The sequence below is a fragment of the Balaenoptera ricei genome, chromosome 4 (assembly GCF_028023285.1).
Source record: "Balaenoptera ricei isolate mBalRic1 chromosome 4, mBalRic1.hap2, whole genome shotgun sequence".
NCBI classification, from domain to species: domain Eukaryota; kingdom Metazoa; phylum Chordata; class Mammalia; order Artiodactyla; family Balaenopteridae; genus Balaenoptera; species Balaenoptera ricei.
In genome coordinates this window covers 105,520,027-105,538,885 of record NC_082642.1, presented here as the reverse complement: position 1 = coordinate 105,538,885, position 18,859 = coordinate 105,520,027, and the positions used below count along the sequence as shown (strand labels likewise).

The 18,859-nt window shown below is 38.1% G+C and overlaps 1 protein-coding gene across 5 annotated transcripts in view; it reads right to left on the bottom strand.

Moving 5' to 3' along the window:
* Positions 1-18,859, bottom strand: part of MORC1 (MORC family CW-type zinc finger 1) — a 357,937-nt gene that overhangs the window by 73,354 nt on the left and 265,724 nt on the right. For all 5 annotated transcript variants that reach the window (XM_059922175.1, XM_059922174.1, XM_059922178.1 and 2 more), the window contains 3 exons: positions 14,604-14,732; positions 11,166-11,271; positions 6,243-6,381 (listed from right to left, as the gene is read on the bottom strand). In XM_059922175.1, coding sequence (XP_059778158.1) covers positions 6,243-6,381; positions 11,166-11,271; positions 14,604-14,732 — 374 coding nt within the window. The remainder of the gene's footprint in view (positions 1-6,242; positions 6,382-11,165; positions 11,272-14,603; positions 14,733-18,859) is intronic.

Below are 18,859 nucleotides of genomic sequence, written 5' to 3'. Positions count from 1 at the left end.
ACGTGACAAATGAAATCCAAATATAGTCTCTACACTCCCACTCAAATGCAACACTTTATTTTGACCAAGTGTAAGAACATTATGGTCTCCAAGAATATATGCAGAAGATTTTAAGTCTAACCTACATAATTTCAACCAATCCAATGAAAAATATTTATTATCTTTCTACCTATTTGTGAAGAATTCTTTGTACTTATTTGTGAAGGAACAAATCAAATTGTTCCTTCAATCCTTCACTCATTGTTTGGTGAACACCTACTCTGTAAAATGGCCAGGCCTAGGTGTTGTTGGAAATGCAATGAATAATAATGGTCCCTTCTTTCAAAAATCTTATAGTCGAATATAGGAGACAGATCAGATACACAACTAACTATAATACCAGGTAGAAAGTGAAACATGCTCTTGAGAAAGACAAACATCAAGGGCAAAGGGAACTGGGAGGAAGGAGATATTTTTACAGGTAGGGAAATGAGAGAAAACTTCATACAGCAACGACGTTAGTTTTGGATCTTGAAGGACTAGGGAAGGGGCAGAGGTCACTTCGGAAAAAATGGCAGGAACGAAGGCATTCAGCAGCATGGAAGTGGAGAAAGTAGATAAGGAACACGGGGCAGCTCAGTGGGAGAATGCTGCAGAAGGGAAGAAACTAAGGCCAAAAAAGGAGTAGTGTCAGATTATAGAGAGCCTGAACTATGGCTCCAGATGAGAAATAAACACTAATCAGAAAAGATTAACCCAGAAAGACCTAGAGAATATATAAGCAATACAGCACATTTGCACAAACATATTGATTATATAAATATACTACCCATTAACTTATGTACAAATGGGTAAATATAGAGCAGACTTCATTCAGGGAATCAAGTTATCATCTGCCTTATAATGATTTGAAGGCATTAAGTGGATTTGAAGTGATACCAAAAATGCCTGAATGAAATGGACTTAAAACTATATTCCGTGTGCTTGATTATGACATAATTGTCCTGTCGTACAACAGAAGTTAGAAGAGACTGTAAATTATGAGTTAAAACTGAGAAAGGGGGCAAAATTGAGGACTGGAAAGTCCTCAAATGCAGAGGACTTGACTCTGTAACTCTACCTTATGGTTTTAAAATTATTGTCTAGGTTTACTGAAAAATAGAATAACAATTATCTAGATGATAGGCCAATTTGTAGCTAAATAACCACGAGTGATGATGAAAATGAAAATGCTTCATTGCTTGGCCAGCAGGTGGCACTTGTCACTCGATATAGAAGGATGAGGGGAAACGTGAAGTTAGGAATTCATCTATTCAGAAAGGAGAAAAAGAATGGGCTGTTCCAGAAGCACAATTTATAAGGAGCCCTTGGCTTACTGACACAGCTTATCAATTACATCTTGGATTTGAGCCCTCCTATTAGGTTTACTGAACTTACACATTTCCCTTAACAAATATGATTTGCATTATATCAGCTTGTTGCCTTTGTCAATGTTCTCATATCCTTTCTGTCTGTATTTATCATATGATACTGTGAGCAGATCGGTGCTGGAATTAGGCAAAAAGGAAACAAAGTCCAACTTCACCATTTAAAGATGTTTGACTGATTGAAGTCATCGAACTTCTCTGAAATTCACTCCCCTTCTGATGCTATAATTGATATAATTAGCTGTAATGTTGTGGGGATTAAATACGATACCATCTGTGGAAATAGCTTTGGGCTTAGCTATTTCATTTTCTCCTAGAGGACAAGATCTAATCATTGAGGTACCTCTTCTACCAGAAAAGTTTTCTGAATCACTGTGAATATTCTGTAACTAGGGCATCCTGTGGGTAGGACACCTAAAATTTAGACTTTCGTCACTCTACATACCAGTAGGGTGTATGAGGGGTGGAAAAGAGGCTGTAGCCGCTGATTTCTGATACTAGTACCACAATACTACCCTTCCTACCATTATTCTATTCCTTTTGGTTGTCAATGACACAAAACCCAGAACCAAAGAATCTAAGATCCAGGAAGGTCTTTGATTTACCAAGTCAACATTTCATTTTCTAGATCAAGATGCCTTCTGCCACTAAAGCTGAAATGCAAGACAGTAAGAAATAGGGTGTGCAGATATAGGTCATTTTTATATTTGCTCCCCAGATTTAATCAATGGATAAGTGAGCATTGGCAGTGGGAGGCAGGAAGAGAGAACAGGAGGTGGGCAAACCATAATTTCATGGCATGCAGCTCATTATTTCCTGATATTGAGAGACTGGGCACCATTAACAGACACTGGAATCATGGTAATACACTAGCCATTACTTGATTTTCCAGTGGTGCCTACCTTACACCTGAATCACATCTGCCCTGAACCTGAATGGCACCCACGCCCTGTTTTTATAGCTTTCCCACCCTTCCTGTATCATAGTCTAACAGCACTTCTTCTAAAAAGCAGTCAGGAAGAAAGTAAATTCTCACTGAACATTGGATGGTTTTGAGTCTTTTATCTGGCATCAGGCAGCTATCACCTAATTAGTTTTTGAATACTTTCATGAATTATTTTTGTGAAAGGGGAACTGAGGTCACCTTTCAGAGGTCCTCTATTCAGTAATTACCATATTTTATAATGAGTTACACAGTCTTTAAAAGACAAATATGTCACACAAATGCTGACTTTATTTTTAAAAATACATAAGTTTAGCATGTAATTTAAAGGATTGGTTCTATGAAGGAACAAGCCTGTGCTCATCTCCAAGTCTACATTTATAATGTTCTTCTCACTTATAATGCCCTGTACTTTCCCTTTATTTACCCTAAATAGACTTCAAGATACAAGTTAAGTGCCACTTCCTCTATGAAACTTTTTTGAATGAAGCTGCCCTCACTATTTCCTTGTAATAAACTTCTTTTTTTTTTTTTTTTTTTGTTTTTTAAACATCTTTATTGAAGTATAATTGCCTTACAATGGTGTGTTAGCTTCTGCTTTATAACAAAGTGAATCAGTTATACATATACAATATGTTCCCATATCTCTTCCCTCTTGCATCTCCCTCCCTCCCACCCTCCCCATCCCACCCCTCTAGGTGGTCACAAAGCACCGAGCTGATCTCCCTGTGCTATGCGGCTGCTTCCCACTAGCTATCTATTTTACATTTGGTAGTGTATATATGTCCATGACACTCTCTCACCCTGTCACATCTCACCCCACCCCCTCCCCATATCCTCAAGTCCATTCTCTAGTAGGTCTGTGTCTTTATTCCCGTCTTGCCACTAGGTTCTTCATGGCTTTTTTTTCCCTTAGATTCCGTATATATGTGTTAGCATACTGTATTTGTTTTTCTCTTTCTGACTTACTTCACTCTGTATGACAGACTCTAACTCCATCCACCTCATTACAAATACCTCCATTTCATTTCTTTTTATGGCTGAGTAATATTCCATTGTATATATGTGCCACATCTTCTTTATCCATTCATCTGTCGATGGACATTTAGGTTGCTTCCATGTCCTGGCTATTGTAAATAGAGCTGCAATGAACATTTTGGTACATGACTCTTTTTGACCTATGGTTTTCTCAGGGTATATGCCCAGTAGTGGGATTGCTGGATCGTATGGTAGTTCTATTTGTAGTTTTTTAAGGAACCTCCATACTGTTCTCCATAGTGGCTGTATCAATTTACATTCCCACCAACAGTGCAAGAGAGTTCCCTTTCCTCCACACCCTCTCCAGCATTTATTGTTTCTAGATTTTTTGATGATAAACTTCTAATTTAGTTTCCACTATGATCAGACAAGTAGTAAACTAGTACTGTCTTACAGTAGTGGCTACCTTTTAAATAGCTGTCAGACTTGGTCCTCAAAGGGACTGTATATTATCTGAGGGCATATTTTATTTCGTGATTCAACAACTATCTGTTGAGTACCTACTACATGCCAGGCAGTGTTTTTGGTAATACAGACAGTGAACAAAACCAAAACCAGCCTTGCAGTCACAGGGCTTACATTCTGGTGTTAGAGTCACTCTATTCCCCACCATGCTTAGCATGGGACAGACCCAAGGGCAAGTATGTGTTCAATGACCACATCAAAACCAACTGGTTGCCCGTGGTTAGGTGACCCCTAGCCAAACTTTTCCTTGACTACCACAAAAACAGGGTCAGTGAAGGGCCCTGCATGCTGGAAGTATGTTAAAGATGCAAGGATTGGGACTTCCCTGGTAGTCCAGTGGTTAAGAATCCACACTTCCACTGCAGGGGGCACAGGTTTGATCCCTGGTTGGGAAACTAAGATTCCGCATGCCGCACGATGTGGCCAAAAAAATTAAAAAAGAAAGAAGAAAAAAGATGTGAGGATTATTTTCACAAAACGGGGTAGGAGAGGATGGTGAAGAGTCTTAACGTGCTTTCAACTGGTAGGAGTATGTTTCTATTTAAGTCCTGCCAAAACTTCTTTGTTTATATCTAAAGCAGATTGAATCTATAAACCTGGCTCAAATTTTTTATGAAAAAATCAACTACCAAGAAAGAAAGAATAAGTAGAACAGATGGCCCAAATCTGTTACTCCATCAGCCTCTATCAAAATTTCTACCTCGATGATGAATAAAACATCCAATCCCAAACAAAGAAAAAGTAGTTAAGACTTACTGATTGGCACTATCACTATCCAAGGGTCAGCTCTGACCTCTGTAAGAAAAGAAATATCCAGAGACTACAATAAAGATAAAATCAATTCAGTATGTTTTGAATGCCTTCACAAAGCTACAAGAAGTGGTAAGCAAAATAAGAAACAAAACAAGTTATTTCACACTGAAAAGATTTGACTTCACCTAATTGTTCATAAAAATAACCACAGGTGGTGATATTTTTACATCTGACCTGTTATCAAACCCACAACCAGATGCTCTAAGAATTGTAAAAAGTTGAGCCACTTTTAAGGATTGAAGAATGCTTAGGAGAGTATGTTTCTAAATAACTCTCAGTTATCTTCCCAAAAGAAACCCTGAGACTCCAGACTAAAAAGGGAGCGTCAGGTTCTGTTGTCTGTGATCACAGGTGCTGGCTGACCTGCATGGCAGATCCCCAGCAAGGTGGGAGTGGTAAGAAGATGAAGCTGGGGTAGAAAAGAAAGTTCATCTTCTAAGAGCCTAGGAATACATGTAATAATCAGGTGGTAAGCCTGGATGTCTTAACTCCCACCCAGGAAGGCAGTTTTCTACTCAAATAAGCATTTTATTTCCTGACATCTACACAGGAGGCAACATATTTGGACCTATGCTGCAGACCTCCTCAATTCCTATTTGAGGAGCTTGACAGGCTACACAATTAAAAAATGTTGAAGTTGGGTGCTAAATCTATAAACAGAGATGTAATTAATTTATTAGTTAAGAGATTAAAACAATAATTCTGCATGCCACTTCTTCTATCACTTGCAATTGTCATGGTTACCTACATTTACTGATAGTAATATTTTATTTATTGAATTTTCTTAATAATTAAATACGACTTTAAGTTGCTGTATTAATAGGCTAATATTTTAGGGCTTCCTTGGTGGCGCAGTGGTTGAGAGTCTGCCTGTCAATGCAGGGGACGTGGGTTCGAGTCCTGGTCTGGGAGCATCCCACATGCCGCGGAGCAACTGGGCCCGTGAGCCACAAACTACTGAGCCTGCGCGTCTGGAGCCTGAGCTCCACAACAAGAGAGGCCGCGATAGTGAGAGGCCCGCGCACCGCGATGAAGAGTGGCCCCCGCTCGCCACAACTAGAGAAAGCCCTTGCACAGAAACGAAGACCCAACACAGCCAAAAATAAATAAATTAATTAATTAAAAAAAACTAGGCTAATATTTTAAAAGAACAACTCTTTATCTCAAAAACCCAGGGAAGAAGCCCAAAGAAATAAAAAGAGCCTAATCTTTGGAGTCATACAGACCAGTGTCCCAAACTTGACCCTGTGCCCTTCAACACGCTGGTTGACTTCTACATCCTAGAGTGGAAATATATTCCCCTGTTCCTCACACACACTGTTGTGGAGATGGACTTTGATATCACGTACAAAATGTAGTATTATTTGAAGAAGTTCTCTTCCTTTCTGGACCCCTGGAGTACTTGTGATCACCTCTAGAACAGTCCTTAGATCCAAAATTAAAAGGAGGTGACAAAAAAAGATGAAAAAAAGAGGCTACATATTTTACTCGGGTAAACCACATCAGTCAATTTGCACACACAAAATCAACAGCTTAAGACTCTGGGTAGATTTTGGAAAGAAAAACTAACAGCTCACCTGTCGATGAGGTTCTGCCAGTCGATTCTGATACCTCTGGACTGACTCTTGAAGTTGCTTGTCTTTCTCATTCTTTGATGGTGACACTGTGCTCGCAGTGCCCAGGGGGATGGAAGGTAGACGTTGTGTCTGATGACAACTTTTCACAATCAACAAGTACAAGAGATAACATCAGGAGGAAATATAAAACTATTTACTGCCCGTAAAAGATTATTTACTTCTACCAGGAGTAACTCTCTGGCTTATATCCAGAACTCAAATTCAGCACTGCTCAAATAGAGCATTATATTGAGAATTTAGGTAATACATGACCTTAAATCTCTGATTTGCTTGGAAAAGAACTTACTGGAAAATGTGGAGGGTAGTATATATTTATGAGAATGGGAGAATATTCATTATTTACTAATGCTGCATTTATCCTGTGTTATCATGAAATGAGGCCTTTTGCAAAAATGTTTTTTAGATAATTGAAGCTTACCTTATTACTACCAAGCGTTTTTTTTCTTCCAAAAAAAACTGGGATTGAAAGCTATATGTCTCTGTAAAATACACCAAATAATTCTGCTTCTGAAACATAGCGATCCTTCGTTTGATGACTCAGAATCGCTGTGAAGACCAGCAATTACTGCGATGGGAGGCGGTACTCAGGGACCACCTTGGGGGTTACGGAGCCACGCAGCGGAGCCCTTCATCAAGCAGCCCGGTGACCGGATGCAGCACCCCAGCGTCCTCCTCTCCCTGCTGCTGTCAGTGTACCTGCTGCTGGTGGACGCTCTGCTTCCCAGCCTTCCTGATGTGCTGTCTCCAAGCACCAGTAGGTTAATACATGTATTATTATACATAGTCAAGTAGAATTGTGTTTAAATTACAATAAAAAGGCTGTGCATGAGGGCATCCATCTTTATGGTTACAAAAAATACTAATGATTTCTGAGGCATCTGGTTGGAGGGGTTTGAGCCCCCTTTTTTTTTTTTTTCCCTACTTCTGGTTTCATGGCTATGTGTTGGGGAGCTGAGCTAGCCAAGTTGTTGAAAAATTGAGATATCATCTTATTCACTTTGGTATGGAGGCTTGGCAGAGACAAGAAGTTCCATTCCCATTGGACGTGGCCTCAATTCAGGGCATGGCTGGGCACATGGTTGGGGGGGTGGGAGGAGGGAACAAAATGCTGAGGTCGAGTCTTAGAGCCTGCTTTACACGAGAAGGTTTTTTCATCATTGGTAGGTACCAAAAAGAGGGGGAAGTTCATGTTCTAAAATAAATGGGTATTGAGTTAGGAAAGGGAGGGGGAGGTTGAAAATAGAGAAAAGGACTTCTCCCCCCTGAAACAGTGTAGGAAAAGCAAAGCATATCATACCCACTATATTTCTCTATTTTTCAAGGCTGCAGCATATACTTTTCTTGCTCCCACTAGCAGAGAAGAGTGAGGGCTACAATCAAATTCAAATACTACTGTGAAAAAACACTTAATTCCACCCACATACGGTATTTGTTTTTACTGCTATTTTCAAAGAAAGGTGGTAGGTAAACAAATCAGGGGACACCTACCTATATATATATAACCACCTGCAGTGTTCATTTGAAGACATCTGTGGGGTGGTGCCTACACAGGTTTCTATTTCATTTGAGAAAAGAACCTTGTGGCAGCATTAAGTTTTTATTTAGAAAAGAGAAACCTCAGATACTTTATTAAAATGCAATCCATCCAATTGTCCTCAAAGATTTTTAGAAACAAATTAAATTTTAATATGAAATACAAGCCACAGATATTTTTTAACATCCTTTTCAAAATTCAGACTTTTGGGTTTAGTCAAATGATAGGCATCACTTTTACCCTGCTGGTGAACCCTATTTTCAATACAGAGAAATGCATAGAATGAATGTAATGGAAGCACACTGATATTTATTTCTTGGGTACTGTGACAAAAATGTGTAGCCTCCCTCTGTGCTTAAGGTGGAAAACAAAAAGAGGCTTTGGTGGTCTGAAAAAGAATGGCTCCTTTTTACCCTGCCTGGGTCACCAACTCTAAATACTACCATTTGTAAAATGGTATGTTTTGTCACCATAAAGTAATTGTCTGGAATTAGGCTTCCTGAGATAAGGATCCCTTCGGAGAGTCCGTGATGTAGTAAGGCAGAAAGAGCACAGGTTTTGCATCAAAGTGCTTGGCTTCAAGTTTCAGGTTTAGGGAGGAATCCTGGACAGGTCACTGGACCTCCCTTAGCCTCACTGTTTTCTCCTCTGAGGAATGGAGAACGCTCACGTGATTATTGTAAAGACGAAATGACATAATGTGTAATTGCTATGTAAGAGAGAGCTCTTATTATGTTTCCTGCCCCAGTTCCGGTTACACGGACATTGTTCACTCAAATGCTATTCAGTGGCATTAACCCTGAGGACAATTGGCAATTAACAGCTGACAATAAACCGTATTTTCTGTAAATACAGACGATGCCACTTTTCGCCCCATTACTCTGTCCTTCCACTCATCAAATGTTGCCTAATAACTATATTTCACGTCTCATCACTTTAACACCCTTATTTTATGTGATTCTATCCAAATCCAATAGCACATATGTATCAGGGTTTTGCTATTTCATGGCTTAGTCTCAAATTACGCAAGCCCATCCAAACATGCTGAATCAGAGGACTGAGTGAGGTCATCAGATCAACTCCTCTTCCCTTGCGAATCTTCATCTGCATCGCTGTTAACGACCTCCCATAAAGGAAGTGTCAGCTCTCAAGAAACTGCCCTTATAATCAGGAGTTTTTCTCTACAGCTCCCATTTCTAAATCTCTTGCTATCACTTTAAGCATATTTTTTGTCCTAATCTTTTCAGTGGAAATGAAATACAGATGGTCAAAATTATGTCAGTATATTTAAAGAATCAAGGACTTAAGAAATTATAAATATAAGAAGATTTTTTGTATTTCAGGCTTTTAAGGTCCATCAGTTTTCTGCCAACATGGCAAATTTATCTTGCCTGTCATCACAAGTGGCAGTGTTTTGATGTGTAAAAGAGAATTAATACAGTTCTGAAACTAATTTTATAACGTTCTGTGATGGCATCATCACTTTTCAAGGAGAAGAGGGGGCAAGCATGCCAATTCAAGGACAATAGTAAGTTTGAGAAAAGGGAAGCTACAGAGGACAGATTCCCAGTTCTGTGGGTCCGAGAAGGCCTAAGACTGAGGTGAGAAGTAATGGGTATATGGTTAGAATGTGGGGAGGAATCTAAATTCTCATGGCTTGTTACCAAGGGGCCCCCAGTGACCAGGGACTTAGATTGTCCTTACAAGGGGCTCAGTTGGACCCAGAAAACATGCAGAAGGTACTATTATTACACTCCATCCTAGGTGATGGGAAGATGAGTTAAAGAGAGGTTATATCATTTGTCCAAGGCTTCAGAGGCTAATGAAGCCAGGAGTCAAACCCAGGCAGTCTGAACCCAGAGTTTGAACTCTAAACACTATCCTACACTGTATGAAAGTTCTGAGCTCACAGAAAGTGATCAATATTATTAACTTTTTTTTTTTGACAGTTGCGGGCTTGGACCAATTTTACTTACATTTCCTAGCACAAGGCTTTCCACACAGAAACTTAAAAATCAAAACCAAAACAACAACAAAAAAAACTTCTCTTAAACAACACTTGGGTGAAAATCATGACAATGACAATGAAAACACTACCTATTCTTAATATTGAAACTGAGCCACCACTGTGTTCCTATTTGGGAGATATTTAAGTTACAAGTTAGAACTAGAATCAGGTTGGGAGTTAGAAGACCTGGGCCAGTGGCTTCATAACAGGTTTCTCACTCCCCATTTTGGGCTTCAATTTCCATTTCTCTAAAATGAAGAAGTGAGACTATATCACTGTTTTATAATCATGCTCCTGGAGCTCTAAGCTTTTTAGAGAGAGTAGGGACAGAAATGAGAAGTGGATACCTCTGGCCCCCAGATTCTCAGCCTCCAATTCAATCAGGAAAGTTCTGTTTTTATCTGTTTTATATACTTGAGGTCAGAGACAAATTTTATTTGGGGGAGGAAAAAAAAAAGGTTCTGCTGCAAACCAAGAAAGGGAGACTGAAAAACCCCTTGGACCATGTGAAATCTAAGAGCCCCTGTCACCTCTGACATTTTTTGTTAATCTCCAAATATGATTAACCTGAAGACTCCAGGTGGAAGGGGTTTTAGTAGCAGTTTCTAAATGTTTTCTTCTAATTTTTATTCAGTTGCTCTTTTTTTTTTTATTCAGGGCTGGATAAAAATAAACAAGAGCTATTACCCTAATGTCTGTATTAGCTATATTGATCCACTTATCCAGGTCAAAGTACTTAGAACAAACTTCATGGAAAAGCAACGCTTCACTTAAGGGTGCCTTTGTTAAAGGGGAGTATTAACTCTTTTGCCCACAAGGAAAAGAAGTAAGTCAAAAAGGGCATGTAATAACATTGACATTCATCAATATTTAATTGGGTTTTTTTCCTGTTTTAGTCTGAACTTCTTCCTCCAAAAGCACAAAGCAATGAAATCAATATATGACTTAAACAGAAAAAGCACATAGTCTAACAGTTTAGTGCCTCTAGAGACACCCTCTAGATAAGACTCCTGCAGGATAAGATTGTACATTGCGTGTAAATGAACTGGAAGGCAGAACTCTTAAACACCAGGGCAGGTCTCCCGCCAGTGGAAGCACAGAGCTGCACACCAAACGCTGACAAAAAGTTACACCCAGGACTCTCTTAACTTGATGGAGAAGAGCACTAACAAAATATTCTTCCAGAGGTGGCAAGGGGCTAGAAAGAGTTAGAAGAGATGACAGCTACTAAGCTAAAAGTTATCTATGTATCCAGTTTTACACATATATATTTTAGGAATTAAAAATGAATAAAGAATTTTAGAAAACTATCAAAAACTACCTGTTTTCCAAGAGGTTAGCGTTATTAGCACAAATCCAGATGTCAAAAATTTCTTTTTCCTGATAATTAGTAGAGGGAGGCAAGACTCTCCATTTAAGGCAAAGATCTAAAATAATCAAAACAAAACCACATACATACAAGAAAGACCACAATCAGAAGTGAATCTAACATAGTAAGATGTCAGGTTGCATATACCAAAAGTATGAGGTATTTCAATCCAAAGACAAGTGAATCCTTGATCACATACCATTATATCTGATGGCACAAATAGTTCAGGATTCTATGAGCTACCCTAGGACACCATCAATAAATTATTATTGTTGCTGCTGTTATTATTATTATCGCCATTATTGCTTAAGTTCTTTCCAGTTGGTTTCTACTAGTTTCAGCCAGAAGAATCTTAAGTAATAGGTCCCTCTTCACCTCTTCTCAAACCATATGAAGACTTCCAGTGACCTGACTCTCCCATTTTTTCTGACCTATTATCTATCTGCCAACAATACCACTGTTCATCTCCAACCACATGACTAACATAACAAGGAAAATCAAGCTCTCTCTACCATTTACACATAGTTCCTTGTTCTGCAATTTTTTTTTTTTTTTTTTTTTTTTTACAGCTCTTATCCTACTCTCCAGTCTACAGTCTTGACTTCTTTATCCCTTTCTCCCTTTCAGTCCCTCCTGGTTTTTAGGACTAAGGCACTCTACTCTCCCCAGGCTATTCCTCACTTTAATCCTGAGTTCCCTCCAGACCCACTGTTAATGGCTCTTGGGTAAATACTTCCCTCTGCTCATATAAGATGGAGGCAGTTTGCACAGTGGTTAAGAATATGAATAGCCCAGAAAATTAAAGTTATGGCAAACTCACTCATTTTTGTAATTCCCACAACCAATATCTACATCTCACTGCATCTGGCAACACAACAGCAAGCACCAGTTTTTAATAGAGTAGCCCTCACATTAAATAAAACCATCATAGACTATATTGTACAGTTATGTTGCTAATTTTCCTTTGAAATGCAAAATATTTTAAGCTTTTTTTTTTTGGTCAAAAGTGGTAACATCTTAACATACAAATAAAAACCTTTTTGTAGTTGTAAGATTTAGCTTATAAATCATTCAAATTGAAGTGAAAGATTACCAGGTCATTGTTAATGACTTAGTCTATTAAGAATATATGTATTTTTGTAAAGGAAAAGCACGTGTAGATATTTAATCAGTAGTATATGTCTGTTCTGAAGAAATAAAATGCTGCTTAGAGATTCTCTTTAAATATTTTTTATTTTTGTGCTCAAATGTATTTTCTGTTGATCTATGGAATGTTCTGTACAAAGCTGTATGGTTGTACTGTTGGGCTAGACACTTTTGTTTTTTAAAATCTGTACTTAGCCAAATGTATCTGACCATATTAAAATACAGTATCTTTGTTATTAAAAATTTGATTGCAAAAAAGAAAAAAAGAATCTGAATAGCTCCACAATGACTACCTCTATATCTCAGAAAAATTACTGCACTATGTTTCAGTATCATCATCTGTAAAAAGAGATTAATATTACTACTTACCTAAAAGGGTTCCTGAGGATTATATGATATAATAACAATGATAAAAGCCAACACTGCTAGGTATTATCTGTGATGGTTACTTTTATGTGTCAATTTGATGGGGCCAAGGGGTGCCTGGATATTTGGTCAAACATTATTCTGAGTGTATCTGTGAGGGTGTTTTGGATGAGATTAATATTTGAGCTGGTAGAATGAGTAAAGCACACTGTCTTCCCTAATATGGGTGGGCCTCAACAAATCACTTGAAGGCCTGAATAGAGGAAAAAAAAAAAAAAGCTGACACTCTTGCAAGTAAGAAGAAACCTCTGACTGTCTTGAACTGAGACATCAGTTTTTTCCTGCCTTCAGACTAGAACTAAAACATCGGCTCTTCCTGGGTATTGAGCCTGTCAACATTTAGACTGGAACTACATCATCAGGTCTCCTGGTTCTCAGGCCTTAAGACTCAAACTGGAATTAAACCAATGGCTCTTCTAGGTCTTCAGCTTGCTGACTACAGATCTTGGGAGTTGTCAGCCTCCTTAATCATGTGAGCCAATTTCCTATAATCAATATCTAGCTAACTATCCATCCATCTGTCCATAAATCTCTCTATCCTATTGGTTCTCCTTCTCTGGAGAACCCTAATACACTATCCCAAGCACTTAGTAAACTTTACATGTGTGAATTAATTGTATTTTCACAAAACTTCATGATGTAACTACAAATACTAACCTCATTTTATAAATAAGAAAACTGAGGCTTAGAGAAGTTAAGGAATTTGCCCAATTTCACACAGCTCTCAGGTACCGGAGATTGCATTCTGGCAGTACCTTGCACATAACAAAAACACTGGCATTTTTAGCCAGTAATATTATCATCCAATAGGCTGTTGCATATAGTCATCAATTTCCTCAGTTATACCTTCTAAGCATCTGTCTGTCATTTGTGTTCCTCTTAAATCTCACTGCCATGCCTTTATTCAGACATTTACAATTTCTCACCTGGATCCTGAATTATGCCAGTAGTCTCGTCAGAGGTCTGACCCAACCTCTGCTCTAGCCCTCCTCCAAATCATCCTGCACTAAGCTGCCAGAGCAACCTTACTACAAGTGACATCTAACCAGTCAGGTCCTCTTTGGACCACCCCAGGCTCAAGGTTGGGGAGGTGTTCCCTTGGCCCTGTGTAAATAGCTACAGGGTGATTTTTTGTTTGCTTGACTGCCTTCCCCACTGAATGGCCGATTCCCTGCAGACAGTAGAGACACATAATAAGTGTTCAATGCTTCAATGATGTCACTCTCCTTCTGAAAAACTTCCGGTGCCTCTCCATTGCCTATTAAAGTAAAAACTCCTTATCCTGGCATTCAAGGCCGTTTAACATGTTTACTCAACCTAACAGTTTTGTCTTTTATTATTTATTCATCATTCATTCAGTCAGTAGTCAATTACTAAGTACCTACTCTTATTTAACATAGTGTTAAGTATTAAAAATAGAAAAATGACTGTTTCTATTACCCACCACAAAAATATTAGCTGAAGTATACACCTGTATTAACACAGATTTCCAGCTAAGTCTCTGCCCTTCAAAAGCCTACTTTAAAGACCATGGCAAAGCTACCTCTGTCATGAAGACTTGCTTTAATCTCCTCCTCTCCCCTTTCTTTGAACCCTCAAACAACTTTGGGCCTCTTCTACATCATTTACACTATTTTCACCTCTATTACAATTATTTTCATACTCATCTTAACCTTTCTCCTAGACCCTAATCTCCTTGGAAGCGAAAACTCTGTCTTACCCACCTTTGTCTTCCTCATGCCCTATTTTTTAACACAACAACTTGCATATTAGGCTCTCACTAAAAGTTTGCTAATTGGAATGAAATTTAACACTCACCACACTGAATAATGAATGGGATGGCCATGGCCCGTCTTCTTTGATATTGAATAGAATCTGAAGATTTCTCCATGTCCTTATTATTCAGGTATCCAAGTTCATTCCAAAACAATGTTAGATTTCTATTACCTAAAAAAAAAGAAAGAAAAAAGCAGGCAAAGAATAATGAAAGAAAATAAAATCAGTAAGATAAAGATGATAAGCAAAGGGAAATTTGGATATAAACACATGTATATACAATACGATCTCGAACATGTAAAAACTAATACATATACAGAAATGATTAAAATATTTGACACTGGTTTCCTCTGAGTATGGGTGAAATTTGTTTTCTACTTTACACTTTCTTGCATTTTTTCAAACTGTATGTAATAAATATGCAACATCTTTATAATAAAACTGAACACAATTGCAGTTATAAAAATAATACACACTTTTATTGTTGCAATAAAATACATTGACACTTAAAACTTTTTTCTTAAATACTCCTAGGAGGGACTGCACTGATTAAACTTAAAAGCCACCCTTAAGACTATTGATACAAATATTTATCATCTTGTCTCACGGTCAGAGTTTCTATTTTATCTCTGGTTCCCTTTCTTCCAGTCTCTGTTTATGGCCTACGCTTGCCCTAGATTCTAAACTTCCTCCTTGCTTAGAACAGTACTTGTCATGGAGGCCCATTCAGGAGTCCTCCTTAAGAGGCTGTGTTCTTATCTGTTGATCCAGCAACTGCACTGCTAGGAATCTTCCCTACAAACATACAACACAATGACCGTATATATCATAGCGTTGTTTGAATAGAAAAAAAAAAAAAAAAACCCTGGAAACAAGGTAAAAGTCTAGAATAGGGAACTGATAAATCCCATTTTCAAACAAGGGAACATTAGATAAACTTTAAAACATGGAGTTAGAGCTAAATATATTATTGCATCAAGATCTCCAAGACAGAGTTCTAATAATGATTTTTTAAAAAGATGTAAAACAGCAAACCTAGTATAATCAACTTTTGTAATGTAAAAAAAGAGCATGTACGTATAAAATTTTGAAGGACATGCTTTTCTATTCCTAAAAGGACACAAAAGAAAGTTTTAATAGTGGATACCATTGGAGAAAGGACAGAGGTAGAGAGGAAGTCAGGGGAAGGTACTTTCACTTTTCTTTTTTTTACTTTCTGAACACTCTGAGTATTTTTACTTGTGCATGTATTACTTTAAAAATACTTTTTTGAAAAAAGCATCCACATTTACCATTCTGTCCAATATGGTAACCAACTGGCCACACGTGGCTACTGAGCATTGAAATGTGGCAGATACAGAACATTTCATCAATGTACAAAGTTCAAAAAGTAATATTCTAAAATATATACCTTGGAAATAAAATATACAAAATAGGGCCAGCCTTACATCAACCTTGACAATTGACTGTGTAATCCAGGCAAAATACCAATAAACGTCTTTACACCTTCCTATACCTTTTAAAATTTAGGTTCAGAATGCTATGTGCCTTTAAGACCAGCAGGGAAGGAACTCAGTCTTCAAAAGGGGCTTTGCAATTGAGCTGGGCTGACAGCTACCCTCACAAATTCCCTGGTCTCCTACCTTGTTTCTTCACAAAATCCCTACCAGCTCTTGCCTCAGATTTCCCTTTGGATTCTGCTTCTTGGGCTTTTCTCAACTCAGACTTTTGGTTTTCTGCTCTTCGCTCAGCATTTGGTATTGGCCCAGCCCAGACTCCACTTTTTCGCTGCACACCAGACCCTGAAACACTCTTTAGTGTCTGGACAGGGCTCATGAGACCTTGTTCTCTGATTTCCACATGAACTACTCAGTTCTTATTATGTCAAGGCAGGAAGTGCTGTAGATTAAAGTCAGGTGACTTTGAGTGCTGTGTCTACCACAGATTTATTGTGTAACTGTGGGAAAGCCAGTAAATTTTCTTATCCATAAAGTGAGTGTTTACAATAACTTGTCTTACATGGTTATCACTAAGAATAAATATGAAGGTGCATTAAAAACAGTAGTGCTGTGCAGAAATTTAAGTTACTGCTGTTCTGTATTTGTTTTCTCTCTAAATGTTACTTCCCCAAGAAGACCTCACCTTTGCAAACAAGGAACTGTGCTTTATCACTATGCATGCTCTCAACTCAGAGCTCAGCAACCTGCACCTAATAAGCCCTCAAAAAATCTTGCTCCCATTCTTGATAAAATAGCTCATTAATGTTTTGTTTGGGATAAAATGGAAGTGAAATAACATCTCTCCCTGAAAACATTAACTAATCACAGTTAACACAACCCAGCAAACTTATAAAACGAACATCAACTGTGAATCCCAAAATAAATATTTTAAGAGCGATAAAACTACTAGCATGTTAGAAACACAGGCACATGCCTCTCAAGGGTGGAGTGATACCTGCTCTGTGGTCACACCACTCTTACAATGCTTACACGTTACATTTCAGTTCACTTTATGTCTATTTTCCCTCTAGAAAGTGAAATCCTTGAAGACAATGGCTATGTTTAGGATCTTGCTTTCAGTAGCTGACACTCAGAGTTTAATGTTTACTTATAAGACTAAATAATACTAAAGAATTACTGGCTATCAAAGATATAAATGAGAACACTCAGTAGCCCAACATCTAATGACCAGGACTGATAGAAGATATTATACTATTCAAAGTAGATATCAGGACAAAGGAAATAACCAGAGATATTCAATCTGGGAATCAGAAATTGCTTTTCCTAACTGCCAATGGAACTTTTTTTTCCCTTCAGATAGCAGCTACTCCAATATGCATAATTTATAATATGTTATTAAAACAAATTTCCATGGAGTGGACCCTGAAGACTAGGTAGATGCTTCAGCAAGTGGATAAGTAAGTTGCCAGAGAAACGGCAGTGGGAGGAAACATACCACACCAGTTTCTGTTTTCTTTCATGTGTTACGCAGTCTGCAGAGATTTATACAACTATCCTGAGAAAAAAATTCCTCCCATACAAGGGAACCCCCAAAAGTCTATCAGTGGATTTTTCAGCAGAAACCTTATAGATCAGGCGAGAGTGGGATAATATAATCAAAGTGCTGAAAGAAAAACATAACCTGCCAACCATGAATACATTACCTGTATTGAAGCTATCCTTCAGAAATGAGGGAGAAATAAAGAATTTCCCAAACAAACAAAAGCTGAGGGAGTTCATTACTAGACCTGCCTTACAAGAAATGCTAAAGGGAGTTCTTCAAGCTGAAATGAAAGGAAACTAATTAGTAACTTAAAAATGTGAAAATATAAAAGGGTATATATATAAAGGGTATACCCTTTTATATATAAAAGGGTATAAATATATAAGGGTAAGTATATAGTCAAATTCAGAATACTCTAATTCTGTAATGATGGTATATAAATCACTTAACTCTAGTATAAATGGTAAAAGACAAAGTATTAAAACCATAGCTACAATATTTATTAATGAATACACAGTATTAAAATATGTAAATTGTGAAATAAAGAACATAAAATGCTTGTGGGGGGAGGGAGTAAAACAGTTGAGTTTTTATATGTGATAGAAGTTAAGTTGTTGTAAACTTAAATAGACTGTTATAACTATAACATGTTTTATGTATGCCTCATAACCACAAAGCAAAAACCTATAGCAGATGTACAAAAGATAAAGAGAAAGGATTCAAAGTATAATACTACAGAAAATTATCATATCACAAAGGAAGAGACCAAGAGAGAAAGAAAGAAACAAAGGAACTACAGAACAGACAGAAAACAATGAATAAGATGGCAATAGTAAATCCTTATCTATCAATAATTACTTCAAATATAAGTGGATTAAATTCTCCAATCAAAAGATGTAAAGTGACTGAATAGATAAAAACCAAGACCCAGGGCTTCCCTGGTGCTGCAGTGGTTAAGAATCCGCCTGCCAATGCAGGGGACACGGGTTCGGGCTCTGGTCTGGGAGGATCCCGCATGCTGTGGAGCGGCTGGGCCCATGGGCCACAGTTACTGAGCCTGCGCGTCTGGAGCCTGTGCTCCGCAACAAGAGAGGCCGCGGTAGTGGGAGGCCCGCGCACCGCGATGAAGGGTGGCCCCCGCTTGCCACAACTGGAGAAAGCCCTCGCGCAGAAACGAAGACCCAGCGCAGCCATAAATAAAATAAATAAAATTTGAAAAAAGAAAATGCTCCCTATTTCACTTACAAAATTAATTAAAAAAAAAAAAGAATCCGCCTGCCAATGCAGGGGACACG